The sequence below is a fragment of the Geotrypetes seraphini genome, chromosome 19 (assembly GCF_902459505.1).
Source record: "Geotrypetes seraphini chromosome 19, aGeoSer1.1, whole genome shotgun sequence".
Lineage (NCBI taxonomy): Eukaryota > Metazoa > Chordata > Amphibia > Gymnophiona > Dermophiidae > Geotrypetes > Geotrypetes seraphini.
In genome coordinates this window covers 40647552-40669001 of record NC_047102.1, presented here as the reverse complement: position 1 = coordinate 40669001, position 21450 = coordinate 40647552, and the positions used below count along the sequence as shown (strand labels likewise).

At 39.5% G+C, this 21450-nt stretch overlaps 1 protein-coding gene across 4 annotated transcripts in view; it reads right to left on the bottom strand.

The window, feature by feature from the left end:
• The window catches only part of CARS1 (cysteinyl-tRNA synthetase 1), a 146272-nt gene that overhangs the window by 35259 nt on the left and 89563 nt on the right, over positions 1–21450 (bottom strand). For all 4 annotated transcript variants that reach the window (XM_033928484.1, XM_033928483.1, XM_033928481.1 and 1 more), the window contains 3 exons: positions 21026–21129; positions 8057–8154; positions 7266–7455 (listed from right to left, as the gene is read on the bottom strand). In XM_033928484.1, the coding sequence (XP_033784375.1) occupies positions 7266–7455; positions 8057–8154; positions 21026–21129 (392 nt within the window). The remainder of the gene's footprint in view (positions 1–7265; positions 7456–8056; positions 8155–21025; positions 21130–21450) is intronic.

Genomic DNA, 21450 nt, shown 5'->3' with positions numbered 1-21450 from the left:
ATATGACAGACTGAATTCCACCAAAATGTATAGTTTAATTTGGTATAATCCTTCCAATTTTGAGTTATTTGTTGCATGGCGACCCCTGTCAATATTAATAATAGTTTGTTATTGTTTGCTGAAATCGGACTCTGAGTTCTCATTGCTGTACCAAATAGTATAGTATCATATGAGAGTCCTACATGATTTTCTAGTAATTCATTAATTTGGGGCCAAATTAGTTTCCAAAATGCATTTACACAGGGACAAAAAAAATTAAGTGGTCTAATGTCCCAACTTCTACTCTGCAATGCCAGCATCTATTAGATCTAGTACTATCTATCTTTTGTAAGCGCGTAGGGGTCCATAAAGCTCTATGTAGCAAAAACATCCAAGTTTGACTCATAGATGCTGACTTTGTAGATCTTAATCTCCAGGACCAAAATCGTGGCCATTGAGACTCAGAAATTGTCTGACCAATCTCAATACTCCAAATATCCCTAAGTCCAGTTTTCTTTTTTTTATTTAAAAATCCATTTAACAATTTATACCATTTTGCGGCTTGGTGACCCAAAAAATCCGGCTGGAAACATAGAACCTGCAGACTATATTGAGTATTAAGATCTTTCCATTCAGGGAACCCTGCCTGAATAGCTTGCTTCAATTGCATCCATTTAAAATATTGTGTTTTATTTAATCCAAATTTATGTTGCAATTGTGAAAAACTAAGCATTGATCCTTCTGAAATAACATCATTCAATGTTCTTCTAAATGTAATGGGAACAGGAGCCGCCATTCTAGATATAGCCAATCTGGTACATTCTCCATGAGATCTGGAAGAATCCAATACATACCCTGTCTTAGAATATAGGCTTGATGGTACCTATAAAAATTTGGAAAATTTACCCCTCCCTCCATAATTGGTCTTTGTAAAGATACTAAAGCAATTCTGGGTCTTTTCCCAAACCAAACAAATTTTGTAAGAATATTGTTTAACTTTTTATAGAATGACCCCTGAAAAAATATTGGTATCATACTCATTTGATAACAAACCACAGGCAATATCATCATTTTAATTGTTTGAACTCTTCCCCACCAAGAAAGATGTAAAGGATTCCATTGCTCACACATTTCTGTTATTTTTTTTAATAAAAGTTTTTCATTTTCTTTGACTGTATCTTCAATTGTATTTTTTATAATAATTCCTAAATATTTTAACCCATCTTCTTTCCAAATAAATGAATATGAATCAAATAATCCTTTGGTACAGTGAACATTAATTGGAAGAATTTCCGATTTACTCCAATTAATTTTATATCCAGAAAATTTCCCAAATTTCTCTAGAAGATTAAGTAAACTTGGAACAGTCTTCCCCTGTTCTCTTAAATATAATAATATATCATCTGCATATGCAGAAAGTTTAAATTCCCAGTAAGAAAATGGGATTCCCTTTATCTCCTTAGTTTGATTAATTGCAATTAATAAGGGTTCTAAAACAATATCAAAAAGTAAGGGGGACAAAGGGCATCCTTGTCTAACTCCCCTACGCAAGTTAAATCTATCTGATAAATTGTTATTAATATATAATCTTGCACCAGGAGAGCTATACAAAGTCTGAATCATTTTAATAAAACCGGGGCCTATTCCAAACCATTCCAGAGCTTGATACATATAACTCCATTCCACTCTACCAAATGCTTTTTCTGCATCTAAAGATAGCATAAAAGCTGGATCATTCATATTTTTCACTAAATTTAAAGAGTGGCATGCTAATCTAGTATTGTTTGATGAGTGTCTTTTAGCAATAAATCCTGTTTGGTGTACATCAATAATAAAAGGAAGAGCTTTTGCCAATCTTATTGCTAAAACTTTAGCAATCAACTTACCATCTACATTTAATAAAGATATAGGCCTGTAGTTTGAAACCAAGGTAGGATCCCTGTTTGGTTTTGGTAAGACAATAATTACCGAATCAGCCATAGTACCTGATATAGTCCCATTATTTATTTGGTACTGATACAAATTTAATAAGTATGGTAAGATAATAGTTTGAAATGTTTTATAGAATTCAACAGTATAGTCATCACCACCCGGAGCGGATCCAACTCTAAGAGACTTCAATGCTGATTCTATTTCTTTTAAAGATATAGGATCTTCTAAACTTCGTTTTATATGATCCGGAACATTTGGTCCAATAAATGAGTTTAAAAAATTGAATCCCTCTTGTTCTTTATTTTCATAAGATTCAGAAGAATATAAATCTTTATAAAAATCAAGAAATTGTATTAAAATATCTTTGGTGTTAGTGTGTGTATTGCCTTGTGTATCTTTAATTGCAATAATCTTAGATTTCCTTTTTTTTGCTTTAAGAAAATTAGCTAATAATCTTCCAGCTTTGTTTGAATTACCATAGTACTGAACTTGCTTATAGAAAATATCTATTATGTTCCCAATTCTTAATTAATTTATTTTCTAATACTTTAATTTGTTTTTCCAAATCATCATATTGTTTTTTAAGTTGTTTTTTGATAAATGCTGAATATGAAATAATATTCCCTCTTATTGTTGCTTTAAATGCGTCCCACAAAATCTCAGCATTAATATTGTCCGAATTATTAATTTGAAAAAATTCATTCATCTTTAATTTAAAATCTTCCAGAAAGTTCAAATCCGCAAGTAAAGCATTATCAAATTTCCAAATTGGATTGAAATGTACTATATCATTATTCTGAAAGTCAATCCACACACCAGCATGGTCTGAAATTACAATGGGATCAATAACTGCATTCATCACTCGCTGCGCTATATTATTAGACACGAATATATAATCAATTCGTGAGAAAGATTTGTGGACCTGAGAACAAAAAGAGAATTCCTGATCATTAAAATGAAGAATACGCCATATATCAACTAAATTACAAGATTGAACCAAATTACTTAAACCTAACGATTTCATAATTCTACTTGGTTTCTTATCCAAAATCGGATCCATTACAGCATTGAAATCCTCTGCTACGACTAAATTAGAAGCAGCCAGTGGTAACAGTAATTGTTGAACTTGTTTGAAAACTCCATTTGATTCGAATTAGGAGCATATAAATTGAATAAATCCAGGGTTGTATTTCCCAGAACCATTTTGATATGCACCCATCTTCCTAAAGGATCATAGTTTATTAATTTGAAATCAGCATTGCACTTCCTATTTATCAGGACAGCAACCCCAGCTTTTTTCCCCACTGCAGGTGCAAAGAAACATTTAGAAATCCAACCCCCAGATAACTTCTTAGATTCAATCTCTGAAAGGTGTATCTCTTGAATAAAATATATGTCCGCATTTTGCTTTTTAAGGAACGTTAGTACTTTCTTTCTCTTAATAGGATGATTTAAACCATTGACATTAATAGAATAAATTTTTATACCCATCTATTTTATAATTAAATTTTGGCAAATACTTCTATAATAATAAAGATGACCAGACCTCAGCACATTAATTAAATATATTTCCTTCATCCAATCCCCCCATCCCTTTCACCCCCTGAAAATAAAATTATAAAGAAAGAATTCAAATTTTACATTTTTCCTATTTTCATTCCTCATAAATATAGTATTCCTCTGAACCCTCCTCCCTCCCTCTATTCTCCCTCCCCTCCCCCCCATAATCATTGTCTGACCTGGAACACACATTGGTATAGCAGACCCTAAACCCCCTCCCCCAGGCAACTAATATCCCTCCATATTGAATTAACATATCTCAAAAAATTCAGCTATTCTTTTCCCCCACATATGTAATTATTTAATTATTTATATCTATATCTATTCAATCATTCAATTAATAATTAGTGACATTAATATTGATATTTCATTTCAGCAAATTACATAAAATTATCTATAATGAATTCAATATAAATATTCATATAAATTATTCATATAAATAATTTATTCATATAAATTTTCATTCATATAAATTATTCACATAAATAATTAGTATTTTAAAATTCTTTACCTCCTTATTAATTATCTCTTCTTTAAAAATCCCAATTCCCAGACTTAACCCTTTATTTAATAATTTTTGTATTTCATATCAATTAGTATCTAGGTGAAATAAATAATTATATTAAGATTCATATTTAATTAATTCATAAAAATTATAAACATATCCTCTCTCGAAAGTAATATATGTCCCATCTTAATATTATGTTAACATTTTCAAATTTAACTATAATTCCATGTATATTAAATATTCATTATTAATTTAAATATATTCATTCATACAGTTAATATATTATTAATACCAGCATTTAACCACTTTATTTTAAACATTCTCATGTAAAAATCATACATAATATATTCAATATAAATAAATATTTGAATAAATTATATATTTCATATTTATTAATAAAATTCTAAAATTATTTCCTGTTTTATTAATAATCCCTTTTTGAAATATTCAGTATCCTATATTTATTTCCTTATATTAATCAAATATTATTATTCATAATAGTTAGTACTTAGTAGTTGGGCAAATATATATATTATATTTATAATAACTCCCATAAATAAATTAATTTCTTATTAAGAATGTATCAGTACATTCAAAATATTAAAAACTTAGTCAAAAGATTTTCAAATGTAGTAAAATGCAGTAAAAATAACTTGGTCCAATATCAAACCACTTTTTTTTTTTTTCTTCTTTCTTCCCTTTTTTTTTTTCCTCTTCTCTTCAAAATGAGTCTTCTCCATGTTCTTTAATCAATTTTCCTTCATGTAGACATCGGTTCCTCTTGTGATAGAAACTCTTTAAGTTTTGCAGGGTCTTGAAAATACCAGGACTTATTTCCAGTAGACGCTCTCATGGAAGATGGATAGTACAAGCCGTACATGTAACCTTTCTCTTTCAACTGCTGCCTCAGCATAAGGAACTGCTTTCTGATGTTTGCAGTGTGTTTTGCAAAGTCTGGGACCAACAACAATTTAGACCCTTTATAATTTAAATTTTTATTCGCTTTTGCTACTTTTAAGATTTCTAAAGCCTGCTGGTATCTTAAAACTTTAAAAATCAAGGGTCTGGGGCCATTCTCTATGTGCCCGTTCTATTTCCAACGGCCACTTGGAGTTTAACTGTAACAGTTTAGGTAACAAGTTCTCTAAAAACTGTATAGTGTCTCCCCCTTCAAGATATTCAGCCAGACCAAGCACTCTTATGTTCTTCCTTTTTCCCCGGTTTTCCAAATCTATCAGCTGATTTTTCAAGCTTTCTACAGTCTGTCTTTCACTTTCACAGTTTTGTGTAACAGCTTCCAGCAGTTCGACTCTCTCTTCAATTGCAGACATCCTCTGCCTTTCAGTCTGAATCTCCTGCTTCAGACTTAGCACTTCCTCTTTGACCTCCGAAATCTTTCCAGCGTTGTCAGACAGCATTAATTTAATTTTAAACAGCTCTGCCATAATGTCTGCTTTGTCTGAGTATTCCTCAGTTTCCAGCGGGATCGGCACACTCGAGGGCGACACCGGAGTAACTTTCGATCTTTTCGCCGAAACACCGGAAGTGCACGGCTTCTCCGACTTCCCCTGCCTTGTTGTTGCCATTTCCGAAGCTGATTTTATTGATTTGTAACGCGGGTGCGCGATTCAAAACAACTTTTCCTATCAGTTAGTTGTCTGGGTTCAGGGAGCTCCGCGGTTATGCGACCATTTTGCGCGCTCCAAGCCAAGCCCCCGGGACAAGGTCATTCACCGCTCCACGGGGCGGTAGATGGCCTTGTTCCCGTGCCCACAGTGAGCACTTTTTCCCCCCACCGTGTCATTCTCTAGCACCATCACAAAATTTAAATGAAGTTTAAAAACGTTCCTGTTTAAGGACGTTTTTGATTACTAATTAACTTAGCCATCAGACAAGATTTTAATCTCCTCCTATTTGTGCCGCCTTCTATTGTCTCTTTCATTTTAAATATTGTATTTCTCTATCCTACTCCCCTCCCCTTTTATGTATGTTTGTCCCGTCTATATTTTAATGTTATACTTATGTACACATCACTTAGATAGTTTTATAAGTGGCATATCAAATTTTAATAAATTTGAAACTTGATAAGCTCCTCCGTTTTTTTTTAATTATGGAGTTTTAATTTTTAATTGACATAATCAGAGCACTGATTAAACCAATTAAGTTAGGCGGCGGTAAGGCACCTACCGCCACCTAACTTTGGTCAACGTTTTTAGAATCGGTCCCAAAAGGACTACAACCTGTTGCACATACTGTAGCAGGACTTGCTTATCTATTCCTACTTTAGCCGAGATCATTTTCATGAACCTTTATGACTTCATGTGCACCTTCAAGTTAGTTTCCTTATTTTCTAACTCCTGTTACACTATATTTACACCCTATATTGTCTATTAAGATGTTTATTGATTGTATTGACATTGTAAATAGCATATTGTGTATTGCTTTTTACTGCTGTTATCTGAAGCCTATGTTCAGATTGTTATTGCTGTTATTGCCTATGTTCAGATTGTTATTGCTGTTATTGCCTTGGGTTTTCAAATAATTTCTGATGAACAAAAACACAGTAAGACAAAACATCTTAATGGTAGCCCATGTTGATAACTATGTCCCCTTAATGCAGCGTCTCAATAACTTTAAAAAGCCACAGTACACTAAACGTGGTGGCTGCAGCTCAAGGACATCTGCCGTGTGTGGACGTCATGATGATGTCACACGCATGCCTACAGAATGTGCCTCTCACCGCAAGAGGCACGTCCTGCAGGCAGACATCTGGCGCCTCTCCTCTTCCCCAGCATCTCACGGCATACCTGGAATCTCAGCCGGCACACATTCCAAACAAAACATAAGGGGGAGCAGCACACACAGAACTTCTACTGCAACTCTAAACCACCTTAATGTTGGGGAAGAGTATGGCACAGTGGTTAAAGCTAGAGCCTCAGCACCCTGAGGTTGTGGGTTCAAACTCATGTTGATCCCTGTGACACTGGGCAAGTCATCTAATCCCCCCCCTTGCCCCAGATACATTAGACAGATTGTGAGCCTACCGGCCAGTCGGGAAAAAATGCTTGTGTAGCTGAATAAATTCATGTAAACCATTCTGAGCTCCCCTGGGGAGAATTGTGTAGAAAACTGAATGAATAAGTAAATGTTCAGACGAGATGGTCTTTTTCTACCATCATTTATTATGTTGCCGTTACTAGACAATCCTAAAAGACCTCTGTTTTCATATGATATATGACTGGGATGCAATGGACATATTGTGCACATACAGTTCCTTGTCACTTACTTTCAGCATCTGGGTGAGATAGGCAGCGATACTTTTCAGCAGCATTCTGTCAGGCATTTGCCTGGATGTTTTCTTAGCAGCGATATAGCAGTTGCTGTGACTAACAAGGGAGCGCATTTCTTCCATAACGGTGCGGGTATCGACGTTATCACACAGTGCTTCATGAACAGCAGACTTTTTCTCACAAAAACTGCTCAAAAATAAATTACATTTTACATCAACAAATCTAAAAACAGCCCAACTTGACTTACTTTCCAATTTCCCTTGAAAACATACATCATGATTAGATCATTTTTATTCTAATCCATAAAAATGTATCATGGCCTGCAAAGATCCCTCTGTAAACTGAAATCTGCTCCAGAGCTGGAAAGATGGAATGCTATTTTTCTCCAAAACAAAACTGCAAAATTACCTTTATGCAAATAGAGAAGTATTTATGTTATGCTTTTGGCAAAACTCTTGAGATCGATTGATTTCTCCTCTAATTGAGAACATTCACTTAACATTAATTTCCAGCTGTGCATCTGCAATATATGAGGGTTCTTCCAAAACCGTTTCTGCACATGTTCATATTTCCTGGGGCAGGAGAAGTGGTAAGAGAAAGTGTCATAGAATGTCATGTGACTAGTCAAGCAAAACAGGGTGATTATATGGAAAAGTGATGTAATTTGTTTTTGAGATATTTAATAATGTTTAAAAAAATAAAAAGTGCAGAAACGTTTTGAAGATCTCTCGTATATAGAAACCTGGACCCTAGCAACACTCATTATAATAGAATTTATTGTATTCACCATTTATTCAGCTCTGTCTCTTGCTCTTCCCATTTCTCATACTGGCCAGCGATATCAGCAGGTGCTCTAAGCAGATCTTTCACATTTAAAAAGAACTCCTACAGAAAACGTGACATATGCAGTATGAGGTCTTAGCTATTCACACACCTTGCAACGAAAGTTAATTATGTCCATATTTCATTTCAGGAAATTATAACTTAATAAATGATAATATTTATACACGTACTTTTAACTAAAACATGTGGATATCTTTGAAGCTAACTAATAACCAGGCATCTATTACAGCAAATTGGCCTTTCATTAACCTCACAAATCACAATTATTGCTCTGAACAGCCTTTGTGGCAAAGAATTATAAAAAAGACACACCTCTAACTAAAAATGGGCTGCACAGTATGGAATTAATTTTATAACACGTCTTACATGCATTAGATAGCCCTTATAAAATTGTATGGGGATATACATATAGATACAGAAGTAGGTGCTTTCTTTCTCTGCACCTTATAACCCTGAATGGTAGGTACTAAAGGAAGATCAGAGGCAGAGTTGTGATGTATCTACACAGGATATTTACATATTTGCATCTGTCTTATAAGATCACGAAGGGCATAGAGAAAGTGGAGAGGGACAGATTCTTCAAACTTTCGACAACTACAAGAATGAGAGGGCATTCCGAAAAATTAAAAGGAGACAGATTCAGAACCAATACTAGGAAGTTCTTCACCCAACATGTGGTGGACACCTGGAACGCGCTTCCAGAGGGAGTGATAGGACAGGGTACGGTACTGGAGTTCAAGAAGGGATTGGACAATTTTCTGAAGGAAAAAGGGATAGAAGGGTATAGATAGAGGGCTAGTATACAGGTCCTGGACCTAATGGGCCGCCACGTGAGCGGACTGCTGGGCATGATGGACCACGACTTATGTTCTTATGTCTCAGAGATACTACTGGAGATTGGTAGCTTTAGGAGCCTAATTTATAAAAAGCACCTAATATCCAAAGAGAGGTGAACTAACAACCAAGGATCTACCCACACCACATTACATATATTATGTACACAAACATTATTTAATATCTTTTTAAACACTCGTCAATAGTGTTTTCTTGCTTCTGGTGGAGAATATGGTGTTCTTGCATTTGTCGCAAGAAGATGGGACTCTTCTTATTTTTCAGGAGATGCAACAAAGTTCAGCTGTCGCATTATCTGACATCCTTGTCTCCCCACAGTCCATCTTAAGTTTTTGGATGGCAACTTAGTGCATTCTTTGAGGGAGATCCTATAGAACAGACTTTAATTTCATGGTTCTATAAAGAGCTGGATAAATGTTAGCTGGCTTGGGATTATCACTTTATATTGGAGGCTTGGAACAAAAATCTCAAAAAAGATAGAGTGGAACTAGAAAAGGTTCAAAGAAAAGTGACCAAGATGATAAAGGGGATGGAACTCCTTTCATGAGGAAAGACTAAAGAGGTTAGGGCTCTCTCCAGCTTGGAAAAGAGATGGCTGAGGGGAGATATAATTGAAGTCTACAAAACCCTGAGTGGAACGGGTACAAGTGGAACAATTTTTTACTCCATCAAAAATTCCAGACTAGGGGGACACTCGAAGTTACAGCGAGATACTTTTAAAACCAATAGGAGGAAATGCTTTTTCACTCAAAGAATAGGTAAGCTCTGGAACGCCTTGCCAGAGGATATGGTAAGAGCAGTTAAGAACATAAGAGGTTGCCTCCGCCGAGTCAGACCAGAGGTCCATCTTGCTCAGCGGTCCGCTCCCGCGGCGGCCCATCAGGCCTAGTTGCCTGAACAGTGTCCCTGACTAATTCTGTACTGTCTCTAATCCTATCCCTATAACCTACCTCTACTCCTATCTATACCCCTCAATCTCTTGGTCTTCCAGGTACCTATCTAAACCTTCTTTGAAGCCCTGTAGCGGGCTCCTGCTTATCACATCCTCCGGTAGTGCGTTCCATGTGTCCACCACCCTCTGGGTGAAAAAGAACTTCCTGGCATTTGTTCTAAACCTTCCCCCTTTCAATTTCTCTGAGTGCCCCCTTGTACTTGTGGTTCCCCATAATTTGAAAAATCTGTCCCTATCTACTCTTTCTATGCCCTTCATGATCTTGAAGGTTTCTATCATGTCTCCTCTAAGTCTCCGCTTTTCCAGGGAGAAAAGCCCCAGCTTTTTCAGTCTGTCAGTATATGAGAGGTCCTCCATACCCTTTATTAGCTTAGTTGCTCTTCTCTGGACTCTCTCAAGTACCGCCATGTCCTTCTTGAGGTGCGGCGACCAGTACTGGACACAGTACTCCAGGTGCGGGCGCACCATTGCACGATATAGTGGCAGGATGACTTCCTTCGTCCTGGTCGTGATACCCTTCTTAATGATGCCCAACATTTTGTTTGCCTTCCTTGAGGCCGCGGCGCACTGCGCCGATGCCTTCAATGATGTGTCTACCATCACTCCCAGGTCTCTTTCAATGTCACTCACCCCTAGCGGTGATCCCCCCATTGTGTAAGTGTACATCAGGTTCTTTTTCCCTATGTGCATGACCTTACATTTCCCTATGTTGAAGCTCATTTGCCACTTTTTTTGCCCACTCTTCCAGCGCTGTCAGATCTTTTTGGAGATCTTTGCAGTCCTCCATGTTTTCAACCCTGCTGTATAATTTAGTGTCATCCGCAAATTTAATAACCTCACATTTTGTACCTGCCTCCAGGTCGTTAATAAATACATTGAATAGGAGCGGTCCCAGCACCGACCCCTGCGGAACTCCGCTCGTGACCCATTGCCAGTCTGAGTAATGGCCCTTTATTCCAACCCTCTGTTTCCTGTCTGCCAGCCAGTTTTTCATCCATCGGTGTACCTCCCCTTGCACCCCGTGGTTCCATAGCTTCCTCAGCAGTCTTTCGTGTGGTACCTTGTCAAAGGCTTTTTGGAAGTCAAGGTAAATGATGTCTACAGATTCCCCTTTATCCACCTGGCTGTTTACCCCCTCAAAGAAGTATAATAAGTTTGTGAGGCATGACCTGCCCTTGCAGAAGCCATGCTGGCTCGGCTTTAGCAGCTCAGTGTTTTCGATGTGTTCCCAGATGCTGTCTTTAATCAGCGTTTCCAACATCTTGCCCGGGACCGAGGTCAAGCTCACCGGCCTGTAGTTTCCTGGGTCTCCCCTTGAGCCTTTCTTGAAGATGGGCGTGACATTTGCTATTTTCCAGTCTTCCGGTATTTCTCCGGTTTTTAAAGATAGGTTGCATATTTGTCGAAGTGGCTCAGCTATTTCGTTCCTTAGTTCCTTGAGCACCCTTGGGTGAATGCCGTCCGGACCTGGCGATTTGTCGCTCTTTAGCCTGTCTATCTGCCTGAGGACATCCACCTTGCTCACCTCTAGTTGGACCAGATTATCATCCTGGTCTCCTTTTGCGATCTCCTCGGGTTCCGGAATGTTAGTTGTGTCCTCCCTCGTGAAAACTGAAGTGAAGAATTTGTTTAACCTGTCAGCTATCTCCTTTTCCCCTTTTCCCACTCCTTTTCTGTCTCCATCATCCAAGGGTCCCACTTCCTCCCTTGCCGGTTGCTTCCCCTTGACGTACCTGAAGAATGATTTGAAGTTTGTTGCTTCCCCCGCCAGTCTCTCTTCATATTTCCTTTTTGCTTTCCTAACCACTCGGTGACACTCCTTTTGATGTTTTTTGTGCTCCTTTCGGTTGTCTTCTGATTTGTCCTTTTTCCATTTTTAGAATGATGCCTTCTTGTCATTTATCGCCTTTTTCACTGCATTCGTTATCCACACAGTTAATGTAAATGAGTTTAAAAAAAGGTTTGGATAAGTTCCTGGAGGAAAAGTCCAAAGTCTGCTATTGAGACAGACATGAGGGAAGCCATTGCTTGACCTGGATTGGTAGCATGAAATGTTGCTAATATTTGGGGTTTTGCCAGGTACTGTTGTGACCTGGATTGCCCACTGCGATGAAGGGATATTGGCTAGATGGACCATTGGTCTGACCCAGTGAGGTTATTTTTATGTTCTTAGATGATCAAATCTTACTACATTTCAGGATGTGATTAATGCTATACCTGGGTTAGTGCATGGCACAAAGCTACAAGAATGTCATTTTCACACTAAATCTTGTGTATACCTTTCATAGTAAATGACGGCAGATACCTGAATGGTCTATCCAATCTGCCCATAAGTTATATCCATTAAAAAAATACATGATTAAATTAACTTGTCTCCTCTTTGATATTTCTGGGCCATAGACTGTAAATTCTGGTGTTGTGCAATTACTCCTTTATGTTTAAAATGGATAATTCCTTTAGCCATAGCATTTGGCTGTGTCACAAAATAATGTCCTTTTGGGTGGCAGTAAGTAATTAATTATTTACAAATAGTTTTAGGATATCCTTTGATTTTCTCTCTGGAAATGATTATTTTTAATAAACCTGCTTCCTCAGGAGCTTAGGGGTCAAAATGAGAAGTTGTTGGGGGGGGGGGGAGAAATGTATACAAAATCATTGGTTACATTCTTCCCCATCAATATTTTGGTACTGAACAAATAAGCTGCATTTTTCAAAGATGTGGAAATCCTACAGAGTTAGATATTCTTCAAAGAGGCAAAAACATTTTAATTATGGTCTCCTTACATACAGGTTGCTATCCCCCCATGGCTCATAGCCAAGTGTTGAATACTTTACACTAGAGAATGACACGGGGAAAAAATTTGTCCCCGTCACCGCGACCACCATCCCTGTCACTGCCCCGTCACCACGACCACTGTCCCTGCCCAGTCCCCACAACTACTGTCCACTCCCTCTTTCCTAGTGTGAGGGAACATGCGCGGTCCAGAAGCCCCCAATCGCTACGTCCTGCCATCTCCCTCCCTCCACCTCACCTTAGGTGCCTGCCGAGTCCGACTTTAATTCTTCTCTCAGCCGCACGCTTTTGATAAGCCACGCGCATGGCTGCTTGAGCTGTTGAATTTTCTCCTCTGACCCAATTTCCTGTTTCCAGTTGCGTCAGATGAGGAGATTCAACAATTCAAGTGCACGCGCAGCTTATTGAAAGCGTGCGGCTGGGAGAAGAATTAAAGTCGGACTTGGCAGGTACCTAAGGTGAGGTGGAGGGAAGGAGATGGCAGGACGTAGGATGCGGCGATCGGGTGGGGATGCTGGACTGCACGATCCGTGCTGGCTTCACTGCGGAGACAAGACCATTCATTGCTCTACGAGGCGGTGAATGGCCTTGTTCCCATCCCCGCAGCGACCACTAATTTTTCTCTCCCTGTTTCAGCAGGTTACCCATGGCTACCCGCGGCTAGCCACAGGTAACAGCCACCCTGTCATTCTCTACTTCACACAGACTAAGAGACTGGGCATTCCCAAAAAGTTACAGAATTAGCTATTATAAGCAAAATAGTATTATTTAATATTTACATACCCCCTAAACATATCTAGAAATTTTGAAAATGTAATGTTCTGAGCGGATTATTCCATCTATTTGCAATCGGATAAGAAAATGTTGCCAACAATATTTTCTTAAATACAATCTTCCTGGGAATGGGGTAATGTAAGTATAAGAATTCCCTAGACTCTGATTCTGGTTTTCTGACCCTGATAATACTCCATGAGCTCGGGGGGGGAGGGGGGGGGAAGAGGGGAATTTTGGTTATAATGCTTGGTATAATGGGTAGCATTTGAGGTTATAAGAGTACAGAAAGCAGAGCCTGTTTGGATGGCACTAAAAACATTGTGGTTACTCTTTTATAGATACATTGTTTTTTGTCAATTTAGTGTTTTTTGGTAAAAACTTAAAAAAAGTTTTTCAAATAAAATAAACACTCATCACGTAAAACAAAAAACACCACATCTTAACAGTTAGACCACGCTGATATCTTCCTCTCTTAGTAGCATCTTATTTACAGAACGCTGTTTGTGAAACATGTAAATCAGTTTCACAGTCTCTGAAATGAGGGTTCCATAATTTTCTTTACGCGCGTACTTGAATGTTTTAAACAATAATATAAAATGTACATACTGATGACTATATGAGAGGTTATAAAAAAAGAGGCATAAAATGAACACAGTTTAACATTTTTTATAGACTCCCTGTTATAAAATTACCCCTATGAACGTAATTGTACAAAGCTTTTTTTCATAAGTAAACAGCTATTTATCCATATTAAAAAAAAGCCCCCAGGGAGGCCAAAAGCCAGAGAACAGGGTGGATCTAAGATGGCGGTGGACAAGTGACGGCGTCTTCGATCAGGCGAGGCAGAGTCTTGCAAACTAATTCCTACCTGATCGATATGCCGCACACAAAATGAAAAGGAAGCATTCATTCCATGCCCTCGATGGTTAGAACGTCTTCCCCTGCCCAGCGTTCTATCCTGGAGTTCGCCATAACTTCGAGGTCTCAGGAAGGGTCCGGAGGTGTGTCTGCTGCCTTCCCGGCTGGAGAAGATGCCGAGGAGCTAGACTTTGAAACATCTCTTTCACCTCCGGGAGTCATCACTCCACCTTGCCCTGCTCTCAACACAGCAGTGTTGGGGAAGTCTCATGAGAATTCTCACTTGAAGGAAACCCCGTTTCGAGGGGCACTTGCAGCGAGGAACATGGGAGAGCAGGCAGAGCTGGGAGTTGGAGTTTGCTCCCACCTAAAAAACCGCCAGTGATAACTCTGGAGAATATTTGGGAAATTCTCCAGCACCTAAAAGCAATGTTCCTTACCATAACAGTTGTTATCCAGGGACAGCAGGCAGCTATTCTCACTAATGGGTGACGTGATCCAACGGAGCCCCGATACGGACGCCTCACATGCAGTCTTGCTTGAAGAAACTCGAAGTTTCGAGTTGCCCGCACCGCACATGCGCGAGTGCCTTCCCGCCCTGCACAGGGCGCGTCTCCTCAGTTCAGATAGCTAGCAGAGAAGCCAACCCCGGGGAGGTGGGTGGGACGTGAGAATAGCTGCCTGCTGTCCCTGGATAACAACTGTTATGGTAAGTAACATTGCTTTATCCCAGGACAAGCAGGCAGGTATTCTCACTAATGGGTGACCTCCAAGCTAACCACAATGGGATGGTGAGAGAGTTGGCAACTTAGGATAATAAATTTTTCAATACTGTTTGGCCGGGGGGTGTGGCTTCGACGTGCTGAGAGATGGCTGTGTAGGAGATCGGCTCTGTGAAAGCAGGCAGTTTACTTAACTTTTAAGTGGAAAATAATAAAGAGAATTTAAAAAAAGGAAGCATTAAGATTGTTAAAATGGCATCGGGGTCGGGTAAAGGAACTTAAAGTGCGATGGCAAACGGATCAAGCGGAGGTAAAAGGTCACAACTGGAAGTGACTTTCCCTCAATCAGTTCCTTTGCCTGTGGAGGAGGTTGATAATAGAGATCTTTTGCGGGAAATTCAAAAGGTACAAGAAATTGTGTTAGAGAACTCAAGATATATAAAAGAAGTTAAAGATGAGATAGCAGGGTTAAAAAGCAGAATGAATATTGTAGATTTAAAAATGAATACTCTGGAGAAAAAGGTGGAAATAACTGAATTGGAATTAGGGCAGTTTAAAAAGGCTCAGAAAGAAACTGAAATATTAAAGAGAGATTTGGAAGATTTGTCGAACCGCGAAAGGAGATGCAATTTAAGGGTTCTTGGTCTACCTGAAGGGGTAGAAAAAAATGATTCAGTTACATTCATGACTAGGTTTTTAATGAAGATTCTACCTTTAAAAAGCAAATTTCAGTTAGAAGTGGAACGTGCTCATAGGATCACAACAAAAAGGCTAACTGCACAAAAAGGACCCAGGCCAATGATTTTTTTTTTTCTTTTGTTTTTTTTTTTTCTTAGCTATTTCTGGGCGAGAATCCAAAGCTTTACCCGGTACTGAGCTTGGGTTCCAACTGCCGAAATCTCTGTTAAGACTTACTCCAGCCCATCTACACCCTCCCAGCCATTGAAGCCCTCCCCTGCCCACCCTCCTCCAAACGGCCATACACAGACACAGACCGTACAAGTCTGCCCAGTAACTGGCCTAGTTCAATATTTAATATTATTTTCTGATTCTAAATCTTCTGTGTTCATCCCACGCTTCTTTGAACTCAGTCACAGTTTTACTCTCCACCACCTCTCTCGGGAGCGCATTCCAGGCATCCACTACCCTCTCCATAAAGTAGAATTTCCTAACATTGCCCCTGAATCTACCACCCCTCAACCTCAAATTATGTCCTCTGGTTTTACCATTTTCCTTTCTCTGGAAAAGATTTTGTTCTACGTTAATACCCTTTAAGTATTTGAACGTCTGAATCATATCTCCCCTGTCTCTCCTTTCCTCTAGGGTATACATATTCAGGGCTTCCAGTCTCTCCTCATACGTCTTCTGGCGCAAGCCTCCTATCATTTTCGTCGCCCTCCTCTGGACCGCCTCAAGTCTTCTTACGTCTTTCGCCAGATACGGTCTCCAAAACTGAACACAATACTCCAAGTGGGGCCTCACCAATGACCTGTACAGGGGCATCAACACCTTCTTCCTTCTACTGACTACGCCTCTCTTTATACAGCCCAGAATCCTTCTGGCAGCAGCCACTGCCTTGTCACACTGTTTTTTCGCCTTTAGATCTTCGGACACTATCACCCCAAGGTCCCTCTTAAACAAAAGGAATACAGCTGGTGTTATAGAACTTGCCTTTCATTGATGCCATAAATAAAACTGTAGAATTGCACACTGTACAGTTCAGACTGAAATCAGTGCGGTTTCGTAACTCTGCACAACAACATATGTTACCATAGTAAAGTAAGTTAGAATGTAACCCCAGGACGCTTTTAAGCAAAGAGCACAAACATATATACAGCTCTTAATGAAGAAAGGAAATGGGGGGGGGGAGGGAAGACTCTAAATGTTGTTGAGTAGGTTTGATGAATATGGCAAACTGAAATTCAGAAAGAGTGTGAGTCTGTACGATATGACCTGCTCTTTGAAAGTTGTCATATGTTTAAATGAAATCAACAATGAAAAACAGAAGTTAGAAGAAAAGAAGAGGATTAACATGGAAGACGGCTTTTGGAAGAAAATTGGACAGATTATTTTTGGCGGGACAATAAGATGTAATAGGGTATTAAAAGCCATATACTAATGGAGTTTTTGGATACAAAAGTAGATATTGATTATATAGGATACAGGGATTTTATGGGCAATATAGAGATTATAAAATAGGATTTACTCTCTCAGTATTTAACATATGAAGATTTTAATATATAAGGGAGTTTAGATGACATATTAACATTATAAAATGAAAATTTAATTATTAAGTTATTACATATGGGATATGAATTAATAAAGAATGTAATATTAAGTGTGAGTGGATAATGTGAATGGTGTGAATGCCTAGAAAAGGAATTAAGATTTTGTGATATATATTAAATGAAATTGAAAGGTTTAATATATTCTTTTAGGATGTACTAGAGAATGTTCAGAGATACATGGAGTAAACAGAGAAATATTATATAATGCATAAGGCATATAATAGAATACAATTAGATACTTATATGAGATTAACATATATGATTAAATTGAAGTATTTCTTATGTGGTTTAAGAATTTTTAAGTTTTAAAGAAACTTAGAGAAGAAGTAAATACCAATATTTTTATTTTATGGTAAGGTACACTAATATTATAGAACGAAAGCATTTAAAGACTAAAAATGTCTTGGTTTCAATAAGATAGAAGTTGAATATAATTAATATACAGAATGGGTTTGATTTTGGATTGGAAAAAAAAAATGAATGATATGGGGGACAATAAATATTACGAAAATGAGGGGAGTTTTTCTTTTGCTTGGCCACTATGGGCGTTTCGAAGTTTGCATTTATTTTGGGGAGGGGAGGGATGGTAATAAAGGAGGGGATATGGGGAGGGGTTAGGAATGAGGGTTTAAGGGTGTGCTTAAGTTTTTGGTATGAGGAAAAAGTTTATATTCTATTTTTAAGAACATAAGCAGTGCCTCCGCCGGGTCAGACCATAGGTCCATCCTGCCCAGCAGTCCGCTCCTGTGGCGGCCCAAACAGGTCACGACCTGTCTGAATCACCAGAAGGGTCCCCTTGCCACCTTGGTTTCTCATTAAAGTCCTATCTTCCCATCAAAGTCCTAACCCTCCGGTCTTGCACATGCACGACCTGGTTGGCTTTCTATACTTATTACCTGGTTAGCTTTCTATACTTGTGTTACATCCCAGCACCTCTCTCAGTATCCCACGATCCCTTTATCCCTCAGGAATCCGTCCAATCCCTGTTTGAATCCCTGTACCGTACTCTGCCTGATCACTTCCTCCGGTAGCGCATTCCAAGTGTCCACGACCCTTTGGGTGAAGAAAAACTTCCTTGCATTTGTCTTGAACCTATCTCCCTTCAGTTTCTCCGAATGCCCCCTCATACCTGTTGTCCCCCTCAGTCTGAAGAATCTGTCCCTATCCACCCTCTCTATGCCCCTCATGATCTTGAAGGTCTCTATCATATCTCCCCTGAGCCTCCTTTTTTCCAGAGAGAAGAGCCCCAGCCTATCCAACCTCTCGGCGTATGGGCAGTGTTCCAGCCCTTTTACCAGTTTCGTTGCTCTCCTTTGGACTCTCTCAAGCCCTGGTCTGGGCGGGAAGGCACTCAAGCATGTGCGGTGCGGGCGACTCGAAACTTTGAGTTTTTCTTCAAAGAAGCGTCCGCATCGGGGCTCCATTGGATCACGTCACCCATTAGTGAGAATACCTGCCTGCTTGTCCTGGGATAATTGAAGCAACTGCAGATCAAAGATATACATGCTATGAGAGACCAGCCCTCACCTGTTACCACTGGAAAACAAAAGCCAACTGAGGGGTACAAAAATGTAGTCCGACCCGTGGCATAACAGAAACAGGAGAAGTCCTGTTGCTCAGAAGAACCATCCTGTGTCTGGCAGAAAAGGATTGAAAAAGGAAACTACTGCAGACACAGACGGATGAGAGATTGAAAGTAATCTTAAAGAAGAAACGCTCTCAGAAGAGTGGTGTCAAGGAGCACTCCAATGAAACACAGACATGAATTCAGGGTATGTAAACTCAAAACCTAAAGAAAATTAGATAGTTTGAGATGGTGCTTGAACCATTTCCCAAGAAAAAACATCCGGGGAAAAACCAGATGTTTAGAAAAAGGAAAAAACCTGAAGGCCCTGTAATTGAATAGATGCAGCCAGCACAATCTAAACTAAACTAAACTAAGCCTTAAGTTTATATACCGCATCATCTCCACGGAAGTGGAGCTCGACACGATTTACAAAGCTTAAAAATATAGGAAGAGAGAGGAGAAGGATTTACAAAAGCATATAAAAGAGGGGATGTAAACAGGAGAAGAGATGTTATATGTTAGAGAAAAGCCAGGTTTTCAGTTGTTTTCGGAATAGTTGGGAACAAATGCCAGATTGAAAGAAAAAACACCTATACTTGTAAGGACAACGGCTGAGTTGAACTGAAAAGTATAGACTGGAAGCCGTATGAATCGGAGTATGTGGTGGCTGCCTTGAAAACCAGGAAGCAGAGCCATGAAGTCTGAAAAAGGAAAAATTAGTCCTGAAGAACTTCTCGACTAGAAAAAAAAAAGATCTGAAACCCAGAAAAACGTAGTCCTCCGGTGTACTTAAAAAGCAAGAGAAAGAAGGTATAAAAATCCCTAACTCCACCAAGCGAAGAGAACCCTTCGAGGAAAATCAGCAGACGAAACAAGGAAGGACTGCATAAGATCCCAACTAGACTCTCTCAGAAGAAAAGAGTCTGAAAGCAGGGTGAAAACATTAAGTGTAGAAAACCTACAATATGAAGAAAACTCAGAGAGCCAAGGCTCTTAGCATGAAGAACTGAAAAAGAAGACTCTGAATGAGAAAAACAGGAAAAAATATAAACGCAAATTTCCATTGAGAAGAAGATGGAGATGAAGATGAAGACTGCTACTTAGACGTGACCAGAAAGTCACCTGGCCCCTTGAAGAGACGACTACGAAGGAAACATGTACCAGCATGGTCCTGGAGACACCAAAAGCGTTTCCCCAAACCAGGTGTATTTATTAACTTGTCCTGGTGTCAGACCAGATCTGGGAAAAAACAGATCTGCAAGAACAGGTACTGAAACATAGACATTGTAGCCCGGATTCTGTATAGGACAGCCCAGGAGAGGCGTCCTATACAGAATCGGGCCTACACTAAACCCCCGATTCTGTAACTGGCGTCCATGTTACAGACGCCGGTTACAGAATCGGGTTAGAGTAGACGCGGCTGCTACACTTATCGCGCAAGGGATCTCCCTGCCGCGATAAGTATAGTGGCCTCCTGTCCGATTGCCGGCAGGAGGGTGCCCAAATCCTCCTGCCGGAAGATGCCCCCCCCCCGACACTACCAATCACTGGCAGGAGGGTGCCCAACCCCTCCTGCCGGAAGACACCCCCCCTCCGCATCCCCTCCCGCACTAACAGCCCCCAAACCTCCCCCCACCAAACTAACCTTTAATTGTTGCCCGGATGGGTCTTGCCCGTCCAGCCAGCAGGCCCGCCTCGTTGAAATGAGGCGGGCCCGCCCCTTCCCGGCCCATCCCGCAAAGCCTAAGGCCTGATTGGTCCAGGCTCTAGAAGCATATTGGGCATCCCTAGGATAATATGCTTAAGAGTTCCATGTGGCCAGCATACCCATATGACTGTAATTCTCATGTGTACTTTAAAAATGTCCCCTTCTAGCAGCACATTCCTACTGCCTTACTTACACCTGGAAGAGTACTTTATAGAATATTGCCTAGCTCTTATGCACATAACATGCAGGTAAGTGCTAGCACTCTATAAACTATGATTTCAGTGATTCCAGTGGAGCAGCCTGCATCTTCCCATTGGGCCTCCAGCAATATTCTACAGCATACATACACAGGATAGCCTAAGAGTCGAGTCAATACGAGTCGGTGAAAATGTCCTTACATTCATAAATTTCTCATACTGAATAGCCGATTCCATTGTATTGTTCGAATAATCCAATGTATCCTTCCAAGAATGCATGAGGAACGCAAGTCGCAGCTGCCTTGCTGGTAAATCAAACAAAAGGGTTATATTGTAATTGTATTGATTTTGGGAGGACAGAAATTAGCACAAAGTATTAAAATTATGCATTTTGTACTTCTTAACCCAATTCATGAGATCAATTTGCTTACAATGGAGGAAGCGCATGCTCATCTCTCAGCATATTATTCCGTTTTTCAAATTCACATAATCTCATTTACTAACCAAAAAATATAGCCAAAAGGTGAAAACAGGTTAAGAACCTAAGAATTGCCCTACTGGGACAGACTGAAGTCCATCAAGCCCAGTATCCTGTTTTCAACTGTGGCCAACTAGCTAGAGACCAA